The sequence below is a fragment of the Macaca fascicularis genome, chromosome 4 (assembly GCF_037993035.2).
Source record: "Macaca fascicularis isolate 582-1 chromosome 4, T2T-MFA8v1.1".
Taxonomy (NCBI): domain Eukaryota; kingdom Metazoa; phylum Chordata; class Mammalia; order Primates; family Cercopithecidae; genus Macaca; species Macaca fascicularis.
In genome coordinates this window covers 114,608,735-114,627,477 of record NC_088378.1, presented here as the reverse complement: position 1 = coordinate 114,627,477, position 18,743 = coordinate 114,608,735, and the positions used below count along the sequence as shown (strand labels likewise).

General features: G+C 37.7%; 1 protein-coding gene across 15 annotated transcripts in view; it reads left to right on the top strand.

Moving 5' to 3' along the window:
- ZNF451 (zinc finger protein 451) overlaps nt 1-18,743 on the top strand; it is an 82,412-nt gene that overhangs the window by 6,226 nt on the left and 57,443 nt on the right. For 12 of the 15 annotated variants that reach the window (XR_012433698.1, XR_012433699.1, XR_012433696.1 and 9 more), the window contains one exon: nt 2,703-2,783. Coding sequence is in view for 9 of the 15 variants with exons in the window: in XM_074037726.1 (XP_073893827.1) it covers nt 2,703-2,783 (81 nt within the window). In the remaining 6 variants the exon portion in view is untranslated. Of the gene's footprint in view, nt 1-2,702; nt 2,784-4,264; nt 6,545-18,743 lie in introns of those variants that run through there. The other 3 variants (XM_074037731.1, XM_015449276.3, XM_065542910.2) reach the window with 2 other exon arrangements.

The window sequence follows — 18,743 nt, the reverse complement described above, 5'->3', positions numbered from 1 at the left end:
AACACCATGCTTGGCTAATTTTTTGTATTTTTAGTGAAGACAGGGTTTCACCATGTTGGCCAGGCTGGTCTCGAATTCCTGACCTCAGATGATTCGCCCGCCTTGGTCTCCCAAAGTGCTGGGATTACAGGCATAAGCCACCACGCCCATCCTGTTTTTCTTATTTTTTTCCAGCCCATTTTACTTTTTACCTTGCATCTTGTCATCTTTCATCTTCCTCTTTACTTTCTGTGCATGGGAACTCTGCCTCTGTGTATTGCTGGTTGCCGGTTGGGGGGCTTTTGTGTTTACTATTTCTGTGGGCCTATAATGAAGGTTCCTAATGCATATTTCTTAAAGAGAGCAAAGTAAGATCATTATATCAATGGGAAAAGCTATCGTATTTTAATTTTTCTTCTTGGATCGAACATATGATTTTCAGTCTTCTTTTTTCTTTTTTTTTGTGAGAGTCTCGCTCTGTTGCCCAGGCTGGAGTGCAGTGGTACCATCTCAGCTCACTGCAGCCTCTGCCTTCAGGGTTCAAGTGATTCATCTGCCTCAGTCTCCTGGGTAGCTGGGACTACAGGTGCCTGCCACAACGCCCTATTCCTATTTTTAGTACAGTCAGGGTTTTACCATGTTGACCAGGCTGGTCTTGAACTCCTGACCTCAAGTCATCCACCTGCCTCTGGCTCCCAAGCTGTCAGAATTACAGGTGTGAGCCACCGTGCATGGCCTACATTCTTCATACCAGGCGTAGATTTTAAAGTAGGTGATTCAGCTCTGTTGACCATATATTGGAGAGTATTGGTTCCTCTCTTTCTTTATTTTTTACTTCTGCTTTATAGTTTGAGCAAAAATCTCAATTCCTTTGTTACAGATCCCTGCCCAGTTTTGCCCTCTTATTTTATATGGTATCTGAATTAGTACCCAAAAGATGGCAGTTTCTTGGTTGAGCAGAAGTCATAGCATAGGGGAGAAAGAAGCTATCTTCGAGACTGGATGCCTATTCTAGGGAAGAAGATCATTACCTAGATCTCAGCTTCTGTCTCCAACAGTCAACTTTCTACATGCTACAAAATCCTTTCCTCAACTATTATTTCTTCTGTGTTCCTTTCTCTTGTTTCCAGCATACTGGATTTCTCAAAATAATATGGTCTTTTCTGCTGCATTCTCAAGTGTTTTAGAGCCTGGCTTCTGTGCTCACTACTTTCTTGAAAGTTGCTCTCTCAAAGACCTTTAAAAATGTCTGGTTGCCACATTCAGTGGCATTTTATTGTTGCTGTGTTTCTGGCCACATTTAACACTGACAGCTTTTTATTGAGGCGATACGATAGTTCAATTTAGTTCTAGAGTTTAATAGTCTTCTAGGGGAGCAACTCTCAAATCTTTATTTCCAGGTATGTTCGTACTTCCCAGATTGGAGGCCTGCATTTTCAGCTGTCTGCTAGATACACCCTGTGTACTACTGTTACTTCAGCCCATAGGAATGTCAGCTTTCTGTTTCTGCTTTCCAAAGTTATACTAATGGCATTACACCTGAGCTTAAAACCTTAGAGATCACTGACTCCTTTTGTTTTTTTTTAAATAATCTTTCAAATGTATTTTTATTTTATATATTTATTATTATTATTATTATTATTATTATTGAGACAATCTTGCTCTGTTGCCCAGGCTGGAGTGCAGTGACATGATCTTGGCTTACTGCAACTTCTGCTTCCCAGGTTCAAGCGATTCTCCAGCCTCAGCCTCCTGAGTATCTGGGACTATAGGCACACGCCACCGTGCCCGGCTAATTTTTACATTTTTAGTAGAGATGGGGTTTTACCGTATTGGTCAGGCTGGTCTCAAACTCTAGCCTGGCCAACATGGTAAAACCCCATCTGTACTAAAAATACACAAATTAGCTGGGCGTGGTTCTAACCTCAGGTGACCCGCCACCTTGGCCACCCAAAGTGCTGGGATTACAGATATGAGCCACCACACCCGGCCTAATAATCAGTCTCTTTTAGTTTTCCATTTTACTTGTATTTTCTTGTATGTCCACTACCATACTCTTCTTGCCATCACCACCATTAGTTCTGCATTATCATGTGCCTGTACTGATTATCTTGCTTTGCCTGCTGTCCATACTCCTCTTAAGTGATTGATCTTCTTGAAGCACAGTTCTCATGTTATTGTCTTATTATTATTTTTTTATTTTCTTTGCCTATTGAATAAAATCTAGGCTTTTAAGCCTGACATTCAAGGCCTGGTTGATGAAGAAATTAGATTGGATGGAAAGAAAGAATGCAGAATAATTCAGGTTTGACGCTTGACTCTGCAGTGGTGGGTGATGAAGCTGAGCTATAAGTCAAATTCATTTTTGAACTTGGATGTATTAACAGACTTTTGATACCAATTCTAGGTGTAAAGCACTGGATTATAATATTTGTATCTTTGTAGCACTGTTCTTATATTAATTTTCCTTTCCCAAGTAATTGACATGGCCTTAATACTCTACAGGTGTGTAGGTACTTCCTTTTAGGTCTTGTCATCATTTTATATTTACGTATTTTGAATATTTTCCTCTGCTGCTTTTGTTCTGGTTATTTTCTGCTATCCACAAAGCTCCCTCTTCAGAGTAATTCTTGCCAGTCCCAACCAAAAAAACTAGTAGGTTTAAATGCTAATTTGGTTTGAATAACTATTAATGGCTTGTACATTTGCTTGATCGTTTATAGGAAGGACCATTACGACCTGTTCTTGAATACATTGATCTGGTCAGCAGTGATGATGAAGAGCCTAGCACCTCTCATACTGATGTAAGTACATTATATTTGATTTGTGTTTCTTCATTTGTATCTTTTAAGAGGTATTCTCTAAAGAGAGTTATCAAATCAGTGATGCCTGTGTTTAGAAATAGCCAGTTCTATTAGAATGGGCTAAAATAGGTAGTCCAAGGAGTTCTTTGCCCAGATCTCCTACTTCCAGTTTTTTTCCTCTACTTTGAGTGACGATATGAAAAAATGGTAATAAGACTCTGGGAAATTCTAAGCCTTAGAGGTGGTATCTGATAAAAGGGAAATGGAATAAAAACTTCAAGCTTATTGATTCCTCTTTCCCTTCTCTTTTCCTATATTCTCCTTAGGTGCCCTATACAACAGGATTCTTTTGTTCCAGAACCACATGACCACAGAAAATTTGTTTTCTCTTAGAAAAAAGGATATGTAGAGATCCTTTTAGGAGTGAAAAGTGAGGGAAGGGTTTATAGGAGATATATTACTTCAGTCATCATCCCTTTCACCTTGTCTGTGCCCCACATATTTAGAGTTACTTATCTTACCTGTGATGTACTGGTTGTAGGTTTGACCCTTGGACCAATACTTTCCTTGCTCTGAGAAGTGAACTAGTTGAGCCCTTTGTAACAGTCTTGCCTTTCATTTGTCCTTGCTTTAGCCCAAACTTCTGTTAATGGGCTGTTTTCTTCTTGGATTAGAAAACTCTTACTGTTCAGAGTGGCCACAAACTTCTTGCTCTGTGATATAGGGGATTGAGAGACTTGGACTTGGAATCAGAATACCTGGGTTTGAGTCCCAGCTTTACTCTTTACAAATTCTGTGACTTTGGATAAATTAAGTAACCTTTTAACCTCCGTTTTTCAATCAAATAAGAATAATACCTACCTCACAGGGTTGTTGTGAGGATGAAATGAGGTAACAAATTATAACTCCTTATACTACAAACCATAAAGTAGGACTATACGACTAGAAAGTTTTGTTATTCATGGAGAGTGAATGACAGAATTTTCAAAGGTGCTTAAAATGACTCTAATGGGGGAGTTTTAGATTTTTTTTTCTTCTTAGTGGAACTTTCCTTAAGTTCTCTTTGCCATCGTTAGCTTCTTGCGTATCTTGAATAGAACTTAACATATCTTGAATGGAATATTTTTTTCTTTTATTCTTATGAGTGGTCTCAACACTTATTCTTATGCTAACATGGGACCAAACAGCAGCCAGGGTAGCACCACATGATCTGAGCTTGTTTTTACTCTCTACTTTTTCATAAACAGAGTCCCAGATTAATGCCAATAGTTGATATTGGGTCTTTGGGGTAGCAAAGTTTGTGGATTTGACTTTTCTGATTCCTTTTGCTGACCTTGAGTGGATTGTATCTTTCACTGTTAATTATAATAATTTAAAAATTGAGTTCTACTTACTGGACGTGAATCTCTGCACTTGAAAGTTAACATATTAAAAGCATTTTTTTCTCTTCCTTGGTTTTCTTGTTCATGTGGATAACCCAGAGAATGCCTGAATCTAAGGTGCCATCCTCTGAGAATCATCGCCCAGAAATGTGCTCTAGCTGCAGTGTTCCTCTTCCCATTGGAGATAGCAGCTCCTTCTCTGGGAGTTGTTCCAGCAGTCCAGAAAGGATAGTTTCTCAAACTTCCTCTGTTGAGAACCCATTGGAGAACCAGAAAAATGATCAAAATAATTCAGATACTAAGATCTCTGAGACAGAGACCCTTAAATCGTCACAGAATTTTCAGACTCTGCCTTCATCTCCACTTCTGGTCCCCCAAGAATCTTTGGCCTCTTCTGAGGTCAAAGAGAATTTATGTATAGATTCTTCTTCAGCTTCACAGCATGGACGGGATGCCATCCTCTATCTCCAGACACAAGTAGCTGAAATGTCCCGAGTGATACGTGATCTGCAGTCCAGGAGCTGTTTTAGATTTCATCATTCTAGGCCAAGTGAGAACTCCTCAGTTCCTTGGGACATCTCCACCTCTAAGGAGGAAAATTTATCCACAGTTGAAGAAGAAACTGATTACAAATCACCATCAGCTGATGACAAAGGGCAGCCATCTGACCCCAGCCAATCTAGTTTCACAGGTCTTTTGAAGAGAATGGAACAAAGAGGTGTTATAAAAAGGGTGACATTACAATCTGAAGCAGAGTCATGTGAAGGGAAACCTGATTGTGTGACTTCTAAAAAACGTTTGGTTCCTCCATTGCATCCTCTTCTGAGAATTGCCACCACTGAGGTTTTTAAAGACCCTGCTGATTGCCATCCTTCTTCCTTCATGGGACACAGGGTATATCCTGTGGCCAAGGACACCTCTCCTTTCCAACCAAACCCACCAGCTGAAGGCCCCATTGTAGAAGCATTAGAACACAGCAAAAGAGGAAATACAACATCCCCTCTAGATTCTACCTCAAAAGAAATGGAGGTCATGGGTTGTAGGTTTTACCATGCTGCCTCCATTGCAGCCCGAGCTGCTAGCTACATGGCTTATATGACTCAATATCAGCGTAAACTCTGGGAAGACATGGAAGATCTGGTTCATGACCCAGAGTTTGATCGTGGAAAAGCAAGATGTATAATATCTGATGGTATGGATGCAGGCCTTTGGCAACTTTGTACTACTAGGGACATAATGGATTCTGTAGTCAGAGTTATGGCCATGGCCATAGACTATAGAAGGCAGGCCTGGCTTCGACTTACATCTCTTACTAAGAAAACCCAGGAGAAGATCTCCCACTTGCCCTTTGATGGTACTTCCCTTTTTGGACAAGATGTAAAAGCTGTTGTTGCAGAAGAGAACAGTATAAAAGAAAATGACTATAAAGATCACAAATACTATAATCAGCATCGATACTTTTATAGTCATGATCAGAAAGCACATTATCACAATAGAGGATACTCCAAAGGGGATTGGTACAAACCTCGAAACCACCCCTATAGATATAGAAAGAAGGGAGACTCTCCAGAACGCCATGGGTACAAGAATTAATAACCTGTTTTATGTTCAGCAGAATAGTCATTCAAGATCCTAACTATTTTACTTGTTCCTCCTCGTACAAATAGGATCTACAGGTAGGAGATCATCTCAAAAACTGAATGCATGTCTGGAATGATCACAGCTGACATTTGAATTGTAGACTTTTGAAATGAGGTATAAAATAAACTCATGACTTACTGACCAAGTGAGCAGTGGAGACTTTCTTGAAAGGGTTGGACAAATGTTTATCCTTTATTTCTGGTCCAAAAATAAGTTTGGAGGAGGGCCACTCAGGAATCTGAATCCTCTTGTGATTAAAGAAAAATATAAAGATTTGTTCCTCAGGAAAATCTTATCTGTAAACTGAGGACTAGCAGATATTTTGAATCTAGAAATAACCTAATACTAGATCTCTGTTTACTAAGACCAGAGGTAAATCCTTCATTTTTAGGTTATCAGTGCTTCCTTGTTCAGGCTTCAGTTTGACAGATCTTCACAAAATGACACATCTGTTAAAATGTCTTTATGTCAAGATGGTCAACTCACCAAGAGTTCATACTACTGTCAAGCTCTGTGAGACTTCAGAATCAGCCATGAAGCTTTGTGTCAACTGGAATTCAAGTCAAATTTTGCCAAATCCAGTTTGCTTCCCCTTGGAATGGCTAGATGTCACAGGTCTTCTATGGACACCAACTGGAAAAAGACTTCTACCTATAACATCTCTGTAGAAATTGCACAGTAACTATCTTCATCAAGACTTTGATGGCCACCATACCATCACTACTCATAAAGCTACATGTGAGAGAGTTCTTTGTTGTCATCAGTCCTAATAGTCTTTGACCTATCAAGCTCTCATATCAAGTTGTAAGACTGAGTCATGGTAGTCTCTCACTGTAAGCTGGGCCTTTCACCAAGATGGCCTTCTTAAACAACCTACCTTCTAAACATTTAATTCTTTTGAGCTTGATAGTGCATCACACTCTAAATACAAAAAAGATACGCACATCAGTGCCCTGGAAATAAAGGATGTTACACGATCCAGGCATGAAAATCTGAACTCCTAAGAGCAAGAATTCCAAACATGCCTGACAATCTTCTCCCCTTACTGTAATAAAGAGGGATACCATCAGTCTAGATTTTATTGGGAATCCTTAAGATTTAAAGCATAGCTGTGGATTTAGTGAAGAGAACATGATATCCATTAAGGATTTGAAAGGCTGAAATCAAGACTTCAGTGATACATTCTTGGTTACTTGGTTACTTAATTTAGTCAGATTCTTAGTGTAAGAGACAGCTTATCTTTTTGCTCCCAGTTGATCCCAGTAATAGTTTTTCACCGTACTGGAACTGGCAGCAGATACCTCAGTTATATGTCCCACAGTATCTTCTCTTTAGACTCAAGGTAGTGGATGTGTGGTATATCAGCCCTTAGATCCATGTCTTCACAGCATGACATCAGGAATGGAGAATATGTCAAGTTTGAGGGGTCTGAATACATCACCTAGTATTATTTGCTTGGCAGCCAAAACCAGTTGTTTTTCTTTTAATTGACAGACTTAATTCTGTAACTTCTGTGTTTTTTCATCTGCTTGGTCGAGGCATTTTGGATATACTACTAATTGAATATGGCACTGTTTTATGGTGTATGTGGCTTCTTGCCATAGTTGTTGCACAGTGGTAATTGACATTTTCTCTGGTGCCACGATTTTTAATAGTTTATTGGAAGCTCCTTCCTCCTCCCCCATCATAACTATATTCAGCACCCATTTTAAAATCTACTTTTCTTCCTTATTTGTGTTACAGAGGTTGTTGGCGTAAATTTTACTACTTGGAAGAAATTATTTTGTCAGTTAATTTCCGGGTACCGTATTGGTCATGTTTGTCCTATTTGTAGATTAAACTTGAACTAGTCTTAATAAAGGGGGTATTGTTTTGCAGATTTAGCCCAGTCATATAAAGAGTTAATACTTACCTTATTTTTCTGTATTTTACACAAAATTTTATTTCCACTTCTGTGGAAAAGGTCCATGCCAGTGTTCTTTACAAACTGTCTTTCAAACTAAACCCTAGAAGAATATTGATTACCTGAACAGAAACAAAGGCCTAAGAAATCATACATTTTTGTGGCTTATGTGCATTGCACCAATCAAGCAATCCCATGTGCTCTTGATACTGGCACTGTAGTTTTATCTTAGAGAACTTGCCACTGGAGAACTCAGTGGTGAGAGACCTTGGAAATGTTTTATGTGACTGCACATAAGTGTTCCTAACTAGCTAAGGCTACTTCAGACTCTTTTCACTTTCCATTTCTCCCCTTTTCCTTCCCTGAATTAGATGCTATGTCATAAACTTGGTGTTTTTTGACATACCCTTATTTCAAACCTTAAACTAAACCAAAATAAGTTATGCCTGAAAATGTGTTTGAAACTATTTTGGCACTTCCCTTTAATATACTTCCCCTCCCCTTTGCCTTTTAAATTGTGGTTTAAAAAAAAGAAGAAAAGAGGCACATAAAGCTTAGCACCTTAACCATTTTTTAAACGTATGGTAGTGTTGACTATATTTGCATTGTTGCGCAGCTCCTCCATTCTTAAATATTTGTAAGATGATGTTGCTGTTCTCTTTTCCTCTTGTGATATTTATGTTGCCCAGTAATAAGTAAAAGTATCCTTTCTTAGTTACTCTAACTGATATGCCCAAGTGTCTCCAGATACTCTGTTTTCCTCAAAGTGTAAAGGTATAGGGAAATCATCATATTGGTGACCAAGTAGTTCTGAAAGGATTTGACCGTTTAATAGGGATGGAGACAGAATGCATATCAGGAAGAGTTTTTAGTTGTAGATTAGTTTCTTGAGTGCGAAAGAAATATCTTTAATGTGTTTATTTTTTATTATTTTAAAATCTCTGGCATACTTGAAAGATGATAATGTTATAAAACTTAAAGTGAGGATTTGGTCTAGGGAGATTACCCCAGTAGAATCAGAAACTCTTAGATAATAAATATTCGTATTATGCCTGCCATGTTCAGAGCCTGCAACAAAATTCTCTAGTAGGCCAACCTCTAATGTTTAAATACCTCTAGGTTTTCTAGGAGGCCTTGGAATAGTTGCAAGTTTAATGATCTGTTATTCTCAAAAAGGATGTATCTAATGATCTTTTTTCTTCAAAATGTTACTTCTTGATTAGATATACAATGTATACAGAGACAATATGGTTTCTTGTAGTTACTGTGTATAGAGAAGTACTGTTTCCATTTTTATATGAAGTGCCTTTTTAAATTCTACACTTTTCTTTAAAACTTAAACTTTGATGTCTTGCATATATTGCTTGTGGTATTTATGTGAATTTTGTACAGTGATTTAATCTTATAGTTTATTACTCTATCATTTGTACAATTGCACTATCTAAATGTACTCCCTTCTGAATGTTAATTTGTTTATAGCACTGTTGATTCATTTCAGAAGGTTGTAGAGTATGCCTTCCTCCCCTTTATTTAACTAACTAGACAGTAGTTCTTTTTTGTTATTAGTGAGTGGCCAATTTTGGGGGGCCTTAAGACAGCTTTGTTTTCTATAGATGCCCTCTAGGTTTTCTGATTGTCTCATATCTAACCTTGTTCTTAGCCATGGTAACACAACTTAATATTTGATAAGTGGGTGTGTTTACTTGGTTAGAATAAGCAAGGACATTTTTAAAAAGCAGTAAATTTGCTGACACTTTATCTTTTTTTTAAAAGACTGAATGACAGCTTCCTTATCAGTATAATTACAGTTAAACTTTTATTTTTTTTTAAACTGTGTGACAGCTTCTTTATCAGTATAATTCCATTTATTTAACCCTCAAAATGACATTTTGAAGGGAGCATAAACTCTTTCAGGCTACTTGGACACTATTTAGTATGCTTTGTTAGTACTACACTAATAATTTACTGAGTGATACCTAAGTGACCTGATTGATAATGTCCTTAAGGACCTGATACATCCAGGATAACCTCTCAGGTACTGTAAACAAGGAGGTTGAAAAAGACACATTCCAGAATCCCTTTGGTAAAATTGGATACTGATGTGGATGGACATGACATTCATTATTCTTAAAGATATAACTAGTTGACTGGGATTCTGATGAAGGTTTGAAATTATGGATTAGATATTTGTAGAAGTAGTTTAAAGATTGCAATAAGTGAAATCTTTTTTTTTTTTTTTTTTTTTGAAACGGAGTTTCGCTCTTATTGCCCAGGCTGGAGTGCGATGGCGTGATCTCGGCTCACTGCAACCCCCACCTCCCGGGTTGAAGCAATTCTCCTGTCTCAGCCTGCCGAATAGCTGGGATTACAGGCATGCGTCACTATGCCCAGCTAATTTTGTATTTTTAGTAGAGATGGGGTTTCTCTATGTTGGTCAGGCTGGTCTCAAACTCCTGACCTCAAGTGATCTGCCTGCCTTGACCTCCTAAAGTGCTGGGATTACAGGTGTGAGCCACCGTGCCTGGCTGTGAAATCTTTTTTTTTTTTTTTTTAATGTGAGGCGTATTTTGCCGCAGTCTCGCACTGTTTAGGTTCTCTTGTCTTTTGGAATTTATCATTCTGTATTTAATGTTAGTGGCTAGTCCAATAATTGATTGTCTCATCTGTATGCATCTTATGCATGTGATTCAATTGACTAGATCAATTCTGTATGGTTTATCATAGTAGATACACAAACCAGTCTTTATTTTTTACCTAAGAAAATATATAGGTGGAAGTTATCAGTAAACTGGTGATTATTGTATTGAATGCAAATCTTTTTATTATTTTTCCAGATATATTGAGTTTTATAAAATATTAAAATATTATTTTATGAAATTTCCCTTCCTGGATGAGCAGAATATTGTTTTATTAAATCTTCTCTTACTAGTGGAATATTTTTTACTTCTTTGTCTTTTCATTTACTTGTTTTTTGTTGTAATGAAAACTTTAGTAGTGTTTGGTACCATTGAGATAACTTATTACTGGAAATTTTGTTGGCTTCCTGTGGGATATATCTGAAAGTGGTCACAGTCCAACCATGTCCTTTTGATGTTGTTAGCATATCAGTTATTCTTTGTATTGATCTTTTCTTCTGTATTCAATGCCTCTTTCTGAAAGGATGTCTGATCTTCCCATAATCTCTTTGATGTAGGTGATATTTTTTATTCTAGCAGTGTATACTAGACAAGATTTTGATGTGGCTTTGTGTTTGTATATTTAAATACCATGTCTTTAAAGCATTAGTAGAAGAGATATTCTAGTTTCTTCTAATGTCACTTTAAAAAAAAATAGCCAGTCCAGTATCTCAAACTACTTTGATTTTTGAACTTAAATCAACTTTTAGTGCTACCTTGTTTAATGGTAGTATTATTTTCTCATTTCTACATGTTCACACACATTTATTATATATAGTTTATGGTTAGAGGTATCTTATAAAAATTTTGAAGCCCATCCCCATGGATTTATTAAATATAATACAGCCCTGATATATCTTAAAGTTAACCCGTTAAGGGCTTTACTGGTTGAGGTAACCTATTTCAAATGGTGTATTGGGTTTTGTGATACCTTGTCAAGAATTCAGTAAGAATTTTCAGGTTGTCTGTATTTTCTTTTGTGACTTTGGAGATCTCTCAAGTTGTATTGTTTTGGAGATCTCTCAAGTCGTATTGCTTTCTGTATTCCTGAGTATATTCCTTTGGTAACATGAAGGTAAATAGTTTATATTTGATGATTTTTTTTTTTTTTTTTTTGAGACGGAGTTTCACTGTCACCCAGGCTGGAGTGCAGTGGCGCGATCATGGCTTCCTGCAGGCTCTGCCTTCTGGGTTCACGCCATTCTCCTGCGTCAGCCTCCTGAGTAGCTGGGACTACAGGCACCCGCCACCACGCCTGGCTAATTTTTGTATTTTTAGTAGAGATGGGGTTTCACCGTATTAGCTAGGATGGTCTCAATCTCCTGACCTCGTGATCCGCCCACCTCGTCTTCCCAAAGTGCTGGCATTACAGGCGTGAGCCACAGCGCCCGGCCTATATTTGGTGATATTTTTAAGTTCTACTTGGACTTTAAGTGCTTCAAGAATTGTGTTCAGTTAGTAGTACTTTTGTAAGACTAACCCTGTTCATATGCTATCTTTGCTCCATGAGCTATCATAGTACTGTTTTCTTTCATTACCCATAAGAGTGGCTCTATCACAGCATTCACTTTTAAGGGCTGCATTTAGACCTCTTGTTAACTCCTACTTTTATCTGTGATGGCTATGTTTCATACTACCTTTATTTATAAATGTAGTAATGTGTTAAATAACTATCATGTTGTGGTCCCTTAATACCTCTTTTGATTGGTGAGGTAACAGTGATGTGGATGATGAAATAAAAATGTTTCCCCAAGTCACTAAGCACAGTTTTCAACTCATTTTTTTTTTACATATTTAATTTACATTTAACTACTGTTAGGTATGCAGCCAGTTCCTTTTTGCCTTCATTAGAATCTAGTTATATAAATAGTTTCATTTAGATTCTTGGGACAGAGGGCCTGTGTATTGATCTTTCTTTAATGGCTTGGAGCAGCTTCTATATGTTCTGACAGGGTTTGGAAGCATGTTGATATCCTTGTGTCTAATTGTCATCTTCCTGCCTGGGAAGACAGTAGAAGAAAGAATCTGCATTTGTATAGTCTCTGTACAGGCTCTGTGCTGGTTGCAAGGCACTCTTGAGAGAGAAATTCCTTCTTATTTTGCAGATGAAAAACTGAAACTTAAGAGTCATTAAGCAACTTGCTCAGGTAGTAGAACTGAGTTTTAAATATAGACTTTTTCCAGTCTCAATTCAACATTATACTAGGCTGCCTCCATGTGTTTCTCAAAGCCCCATTCAAGTTTTACTTCTATGGCAAACTCATTTCACATACACAAATCTTTTTCTTTTCTGAACTTTGTTTATGACTTTGCTGTCACTCCACTAAAGTATTTGATGTCGTATATTAACTGATTCCTGATTATTTCACTTGTCAGATCAGGAACCCTATCCTCTTAGTTCTCCCATTGAGATTTCACTGTGCTGGACTGAGATTATTCTTGATTCATAGTCATTGGTTTCTGTTTCCATTCATTTTCAGCACTGATTATGTTAATCGTATTGCTTGTGTTTTTTCTTTGTTCTATGTTATTACATTCATTTTGTTTCATATAGACACTTAATTTTTTTTTAACTGGCATTTTGAGGATATTGGCTTAATGGAAGGAAAAAGGAATGGTGCAAAAAGCACATGGTATTTGAATTGCAAAGACCTTGACCCTCAGTATTAGCAAGTCACTTATTTTCTGAGCCTCAGTTTTCCTACTCTCTTTTTTTTTTTTTTTTTTTTTGAGACGGAGTCTCGCTCTGTCGCCCAGGCTGGAGTGCAGTGGCGCGATCTCGGCTCACTGCAAGCTCCGCCTCCCGGGTTCACACCATTCTCCTGCCTCAGCCTCCCGAGTAGCTGGGACTACAGGCGCCCACAACCGCGCCCGGCTAATTTTTTGTATTTTTAGTAGAGACGGGGTTTCACCGTGGTCTCGATCTCCTGACCTTGTGATCCGCCCGCCTCGGCCTCCCAAAGTGCTGGGATTACAGGCGTGAGCCACCGCGCCCGGCAGTTTTCCTACTCTCAAATGAGTTAATATCCAAAAGTACTTTGAAAACACTAAAGCTGATACAGATTTCCTTTTTTAAGTAATTGTGCTGTTTCTATTCATGTTGGATATGGTGTTCTATGGTATTAACTATAGATACATACCTTTTAAAATGTATCTAACAGCATGTAAATATTCATTTCATGCCATGTGATCATGTTCCCCCTTTTATGATTTTTTAAGACTATCTTACAAGCCTAACAGTGTACTAAGTCATTAGAAGACTTTCTAATAATGTATTCATATTTCTATTAAAGTAATTTAAAGTAAAAGTCTCTTTTCCCAAGTACAAGCTAAGAAATGCTCATAAGAAACAATAAGAAAATAATAAGAGAATGTAGAATGAAGAGCTAGAGTGTGTATGTATGTGTATACAATTTTTGATAGATGGTATTTTGTTATTTTATATCTGTGTTGAAAACAGTCTTTTAGTTTGTCAGACATCTTTTTCAGTACCTGCTATGTGCAGGCAGGTGCTAAGAAAGGTCTGAGAATACTGAGGGTTAATAAGAGATGGCATATTCTCAAGAGAAGTAAATACCAATAAAGTATAAAAGCAGATGTCCTTTTTGGAAGAATGCCTGTGGTGATGGAACAAAAAAAGCCATATAGAGGGATGAGGAAAGCTTTTCTTACCAAGTGTGTGAGCTGAGTTTTGGAGGAGAATTAGGCAAGAGTTAGTTGGCCTGGTGGAGAAACAGGAGCCAGGCATTCAGATGGAGGAGCAGGAGAGTGCAACAGTGTGGGTAACATAATGGAGTGTGTCTGGTTTCAGAATTATGAAAAATAGTCTTTAGGGGAAACAGAAAAGGAGGAGAGTAAACTAAAAGAAGTTGATAAATTATCCGTGAATATATACTGGTTCCTACATATTCAAAGTGTGCTAAGTTTGTGTAGCCATCACTTGTAAGGTTGTAGGAGTTGTCTCTCTAGGAGTTGGTTTGTACCGTAGTCCATTATGTACGTCTAGAACAATTCTTTCCCGGAACTGAGCCCAAGCTGGGCTTTCAGCAGTGCACCTTTGGCTCTGGGGCAGCTCAAGCAATCGGAGAGAACTGAGGCACTGGTAGAGAACAACTCTGAGGATGAACAGGGTAATGCCCCTGAAGTGGAATGTGGTATCCACAGTTAAATGGTTGCATACTTCAGGGTCACCTGTGGAAAGGTGTCCTCAGGGTAGCTAAAAGTGGTTAATTTCCTTGTGTTTTGACTTACAGATGATTTCTAGGTGGACTTGGGGAAAATAAAGATACTTATAAAAATATTGCCTCATTGGCATTTGGAGGTGTTATATTGAAGGAGGAAGTGGGTTCCTATTACCAGAACCCTCTCTAGGTGATTCAGATAGGAAATTGGGTTGTAGACCTTGTCTCAGTAATATCTCCAGCAGCTCCAACACATTTTGTCAACTTCGTGTTTAAGTTTTTTTCCTTGCTGTTGGCCCCTTTTAGCTTCTTTTTTTTTTTCCTTCTTTTCCTTTTTTTGTTTTTGAGACAGTCTTGCTCTGGCTCCCAAGCTGGAGTACAGTGGGGTCATCTTGGTTTACTGCAACCTCCACCTCCCAGGTTCAAGTGATTCTCCTGCCTCAGCCTCCCAAGTAGCTAGGATTACAGGCACGTGCCACCATGCCTGGCTAATTTTTTGTATTTTTTGTAGAGATGGAGTTTTGCCACGTTGGCCAGGCTGGTCTCGAACTCCGGACCTCAAGTGATCTGCCCACTTTGGCCTCCCGAAGTACGGGATTACAGGCGTGAGCCACCGTACCAGGCCCCATTCCCACTTTTACTTTTATTTTCTCTACAGTTCATCTTTTTTTTTTTTTTTTTTTTTTCCCCTTCTTTGCCAGAGGCGAAACAGTGGCACGCGGGGTTAAAAATCTGTAACTCCCTTTTGGTTTGTCACACATCATATTCAGAGTTATTGTGTGGTTTTGTTTTGTTTTTCTTTTTGAGACTGAGTCTCACTCTGTTGCCGAGGCTAGAGTCAGTGGTGCAATCTCGGCTCACTGCAACCTCTGCCTCCCAGGTTCAAGCGATTCTCTTGCCTCAGCCTCCCGAGTAGCTGGGATTGCAGGCGCCCGCCACCATGCTCAACTAATTTTTGTATTTTTAGTAGATATAAGATTTCACCATGTTGGCTAGGCTGGTCTCGAACTCCTGACCTCAGGTGATCCACCCACCTTGGCCTCCCAAAGTGCTGGGATTATGGGTGTGAGCCACCACGCCTGGCTGTATATTTTAAAATTCTCTTAAGTTCCAAAGTTGCATTGTTACTATTATTTTTTGGTCCTGTACTGAAGGAGGATGAAAGTCATTTTCCTAAAATGATTTTTGTAGAGAGAGATGTTGGCAGTTTACTCAAAAGAGAACATAGGAAAATCTTTTTTAACAGGTTTGGTGGGACTAGCCTTCTTAACTGAATAAAGTACTTTACAGAATGGGGTATATCTATATGTATGTTTTAAGATTTGTTCATACAAAGCAGATGTCCTGTGTACTTTGTATTTGTAAACAACTAATTGGGGGTGGGAAGGAGATTGCTTTGTAAAAAGAGAGTTTCCTGGTCCTAAAGCTTTGCTGCTGGAGATGGTAAGATGGTAAATAAATATTGTACTGTTATGCTGTGTTTATCTCTTCTGCTTTATCTGTATTTGCATATAAAATTCTTGAGAAAAACCATTGCTTTTCAAAGTGTTATTTGGGATACAGTTTGAGTTATATAAGTTGAGTGGCAGGGGCTTCTGGTAAACAGAACTTTGTTGGGGGGTGGTGCAAACTTCAGACCAAACCATGGATTGAAGCTTTAGGATGGGCAATAATAAGCAGACTTTGAAATTGGGTTTCCATGAAGTAATCCATTCGTTGCAGGATTTCTATTCAAACCAAATGCACTAGTCAGATACTGTGATGATGATGTGCAAAGTTAATTCTTTTGCAGTTGGTTGTTCCTTTGAGCTTTCTTTGAACTTGGAGTCCCTTACATATAAGATAGAGATGATGAAAGAAATACTCTCCAGTTGGAACTCCTCTGGATAATTAGTGCCAGCTGATGTTCAGGAAGATATTATGACTGTAAATAAACCTGCCTTGGATTGTTTTGTGTATATCCCCTCACGTTATTCTTTACCTTCCTCCCTCCTACAAATTGCATCTTTTCCTATTACTAGCTTTTACATTACCCAGAAGGTGCCTATGATGAGTCATATAGGAAACTGGTTTGTTGTGGTCACTTCTCTGGAAGTATTCTTGCAGAATACTTTCTTTCTAGGTTATGTCAACCTTTGTGGTATATGGAGCAAAATTGTTCCATTTCATAGAGAGGTCTAGTGACTTCATATTCATAATGTATTCATATTTCTATTAAAGTAATTTTGTAGAAAATGTAAAATGGAAGCTTTTTGGTTCATCAAGAACTAAAGTGCTTTTTAGAAATTAGTAATAATGATTTACAAATATAAGTCATTTATCATTAAAAGGCCACAAAGTAGTACAATGCTGTGAGCTATTGTAAAATAATTTCTTCTGTGAAGCCCTGCTTTTTGTTGTTTTTTTTTCTTTCTTTCTTTCTTTTTAAGCCTTTATTTTAGGTTCAGGGGTACATTTACAGGTTTGTTTTATAGGTAAACTTGTGTCATGGGGGTTTGGGATACAGGATTATTTTGTCACCCAGGTACCAAGCATGGTAACCGATTGTTATTTTTCTGGTGCTCTCTCTCCTCCCACCCTCCTCCCTCATGTAGGCCCAATGTCTGCTGTTCCCGTATTTGTGCCCTTTGGTTCTCATTATTTAGCTCCCACTTATAAGTGAGAACATGCAGTATTTGGTTTTCTGTTCCTGTGTTAGTTGACTAAGCCCTCCAGCTCCATCCATGTTCCTGCAGAGGACATGATGTCATTCTTTTTTTTTTTTTTGGCTATATAGTAGTCCGTTGTGTACATGTACTACATTTTCTTTACCTAGTCCTGCTTTTTACTATTGTGTTCTAGAAATTGCTTCGCAAAAGCAAAATCACTCCATTAATTCCGCATTCCCTTTGAGTTGGTATTTGCAAACATTTAAAGTAACTGATTTAGCTAGTTACCACAGTAAGTTACTCAGAGGCTCAACTTTTCGGTGAGTGATGTGTGAAGAATAAAGTGAAAGATCTGCCTGAATTTAGTATTTGTAAAAAATGTATTCATGGATCTTTTAAGAAAAATTTTTTTATAAAACAGTTTAGAGCCAGTTCTGTCTGGCATTTAGCTTCCTAAACCATACTACATTTTCAGGATCAAGAGTGAGTTCAAGAAAGAAGCATTTGTAGATGAATTTTAAGAGAAAGTTATGAAGTCATGTACATTCATCTGAAGTTACTTAAGTAGAAATTTAGCTTGTACTAAAAATTTATTTTGGTGTTTAATTGGCTTCCTTTTGAGCACATTTGTTAAACATACCTGAGAGAACTTATCTTCGTGACTGGAAAAACTAAGATTCCTGCTTTCTATATTTACATTCCAAACAATAATAGAGAAAGGTGAGGTCTAAGTGAGCTGAATAAGCATATATTTTTAAGTTTCAGCTTTTAATTTGACTGTATACTTTCATCAGTATTTTAAATACATTTTAAAATGCAGAGTCACACATGCTTTTAGGAAAACCATATATGTAAAAAAACATACAAATTTGTGTTTGAGCTAAATGTTTTTTGCTTTAAGTGATAATGAAGTTTGCCTTGAAATTTGTGTAAAAGTATTTTCCCAGTAGCCATTAAGCTTGTTGAGCTGAAACTGACTTTCCTTAATTCTTGATTAATATGTTTCTGTTGGGTTTGGAAAATAATGTAACCCAATATTATACATCTAGGGACAAAAATCTGAGAAAAGTTACATACAATTTACTAATAGATTATGTCCCTTCTAGATGCAGCATTTCTGTCTATATTTGTGTAGGATAGATATTAAACATATTTTTATAAGGCAAAATTAGTGATTTAAAGCAAGACCATTATGTTCCCAAACAAAAGACCGAGATCCTTAACATTTTTGTCTTCTTCATTAATAATTAAAATTTGTTAACAATTTTATTACATATGCTGATTGTAGAATAATTAGAAGATAAATGTAAAAAAGGAAAAAAACCTCGAGACAGAAATAACCACTATTTAACACTTTGATTTATATAGCCTTCTAGATTTTATTTATATATATATTTACAGGATCATTTTCACTTAAAAACTACAAGTGTTGCTTGGCACAGTGGCTCATGCCTGTAGTCCTCGCACTTTGGGAGGCCTAGATGGGAGGATTGCTTGAGGCCAGGACCAGCTTGGGCAATACTGCAAGAC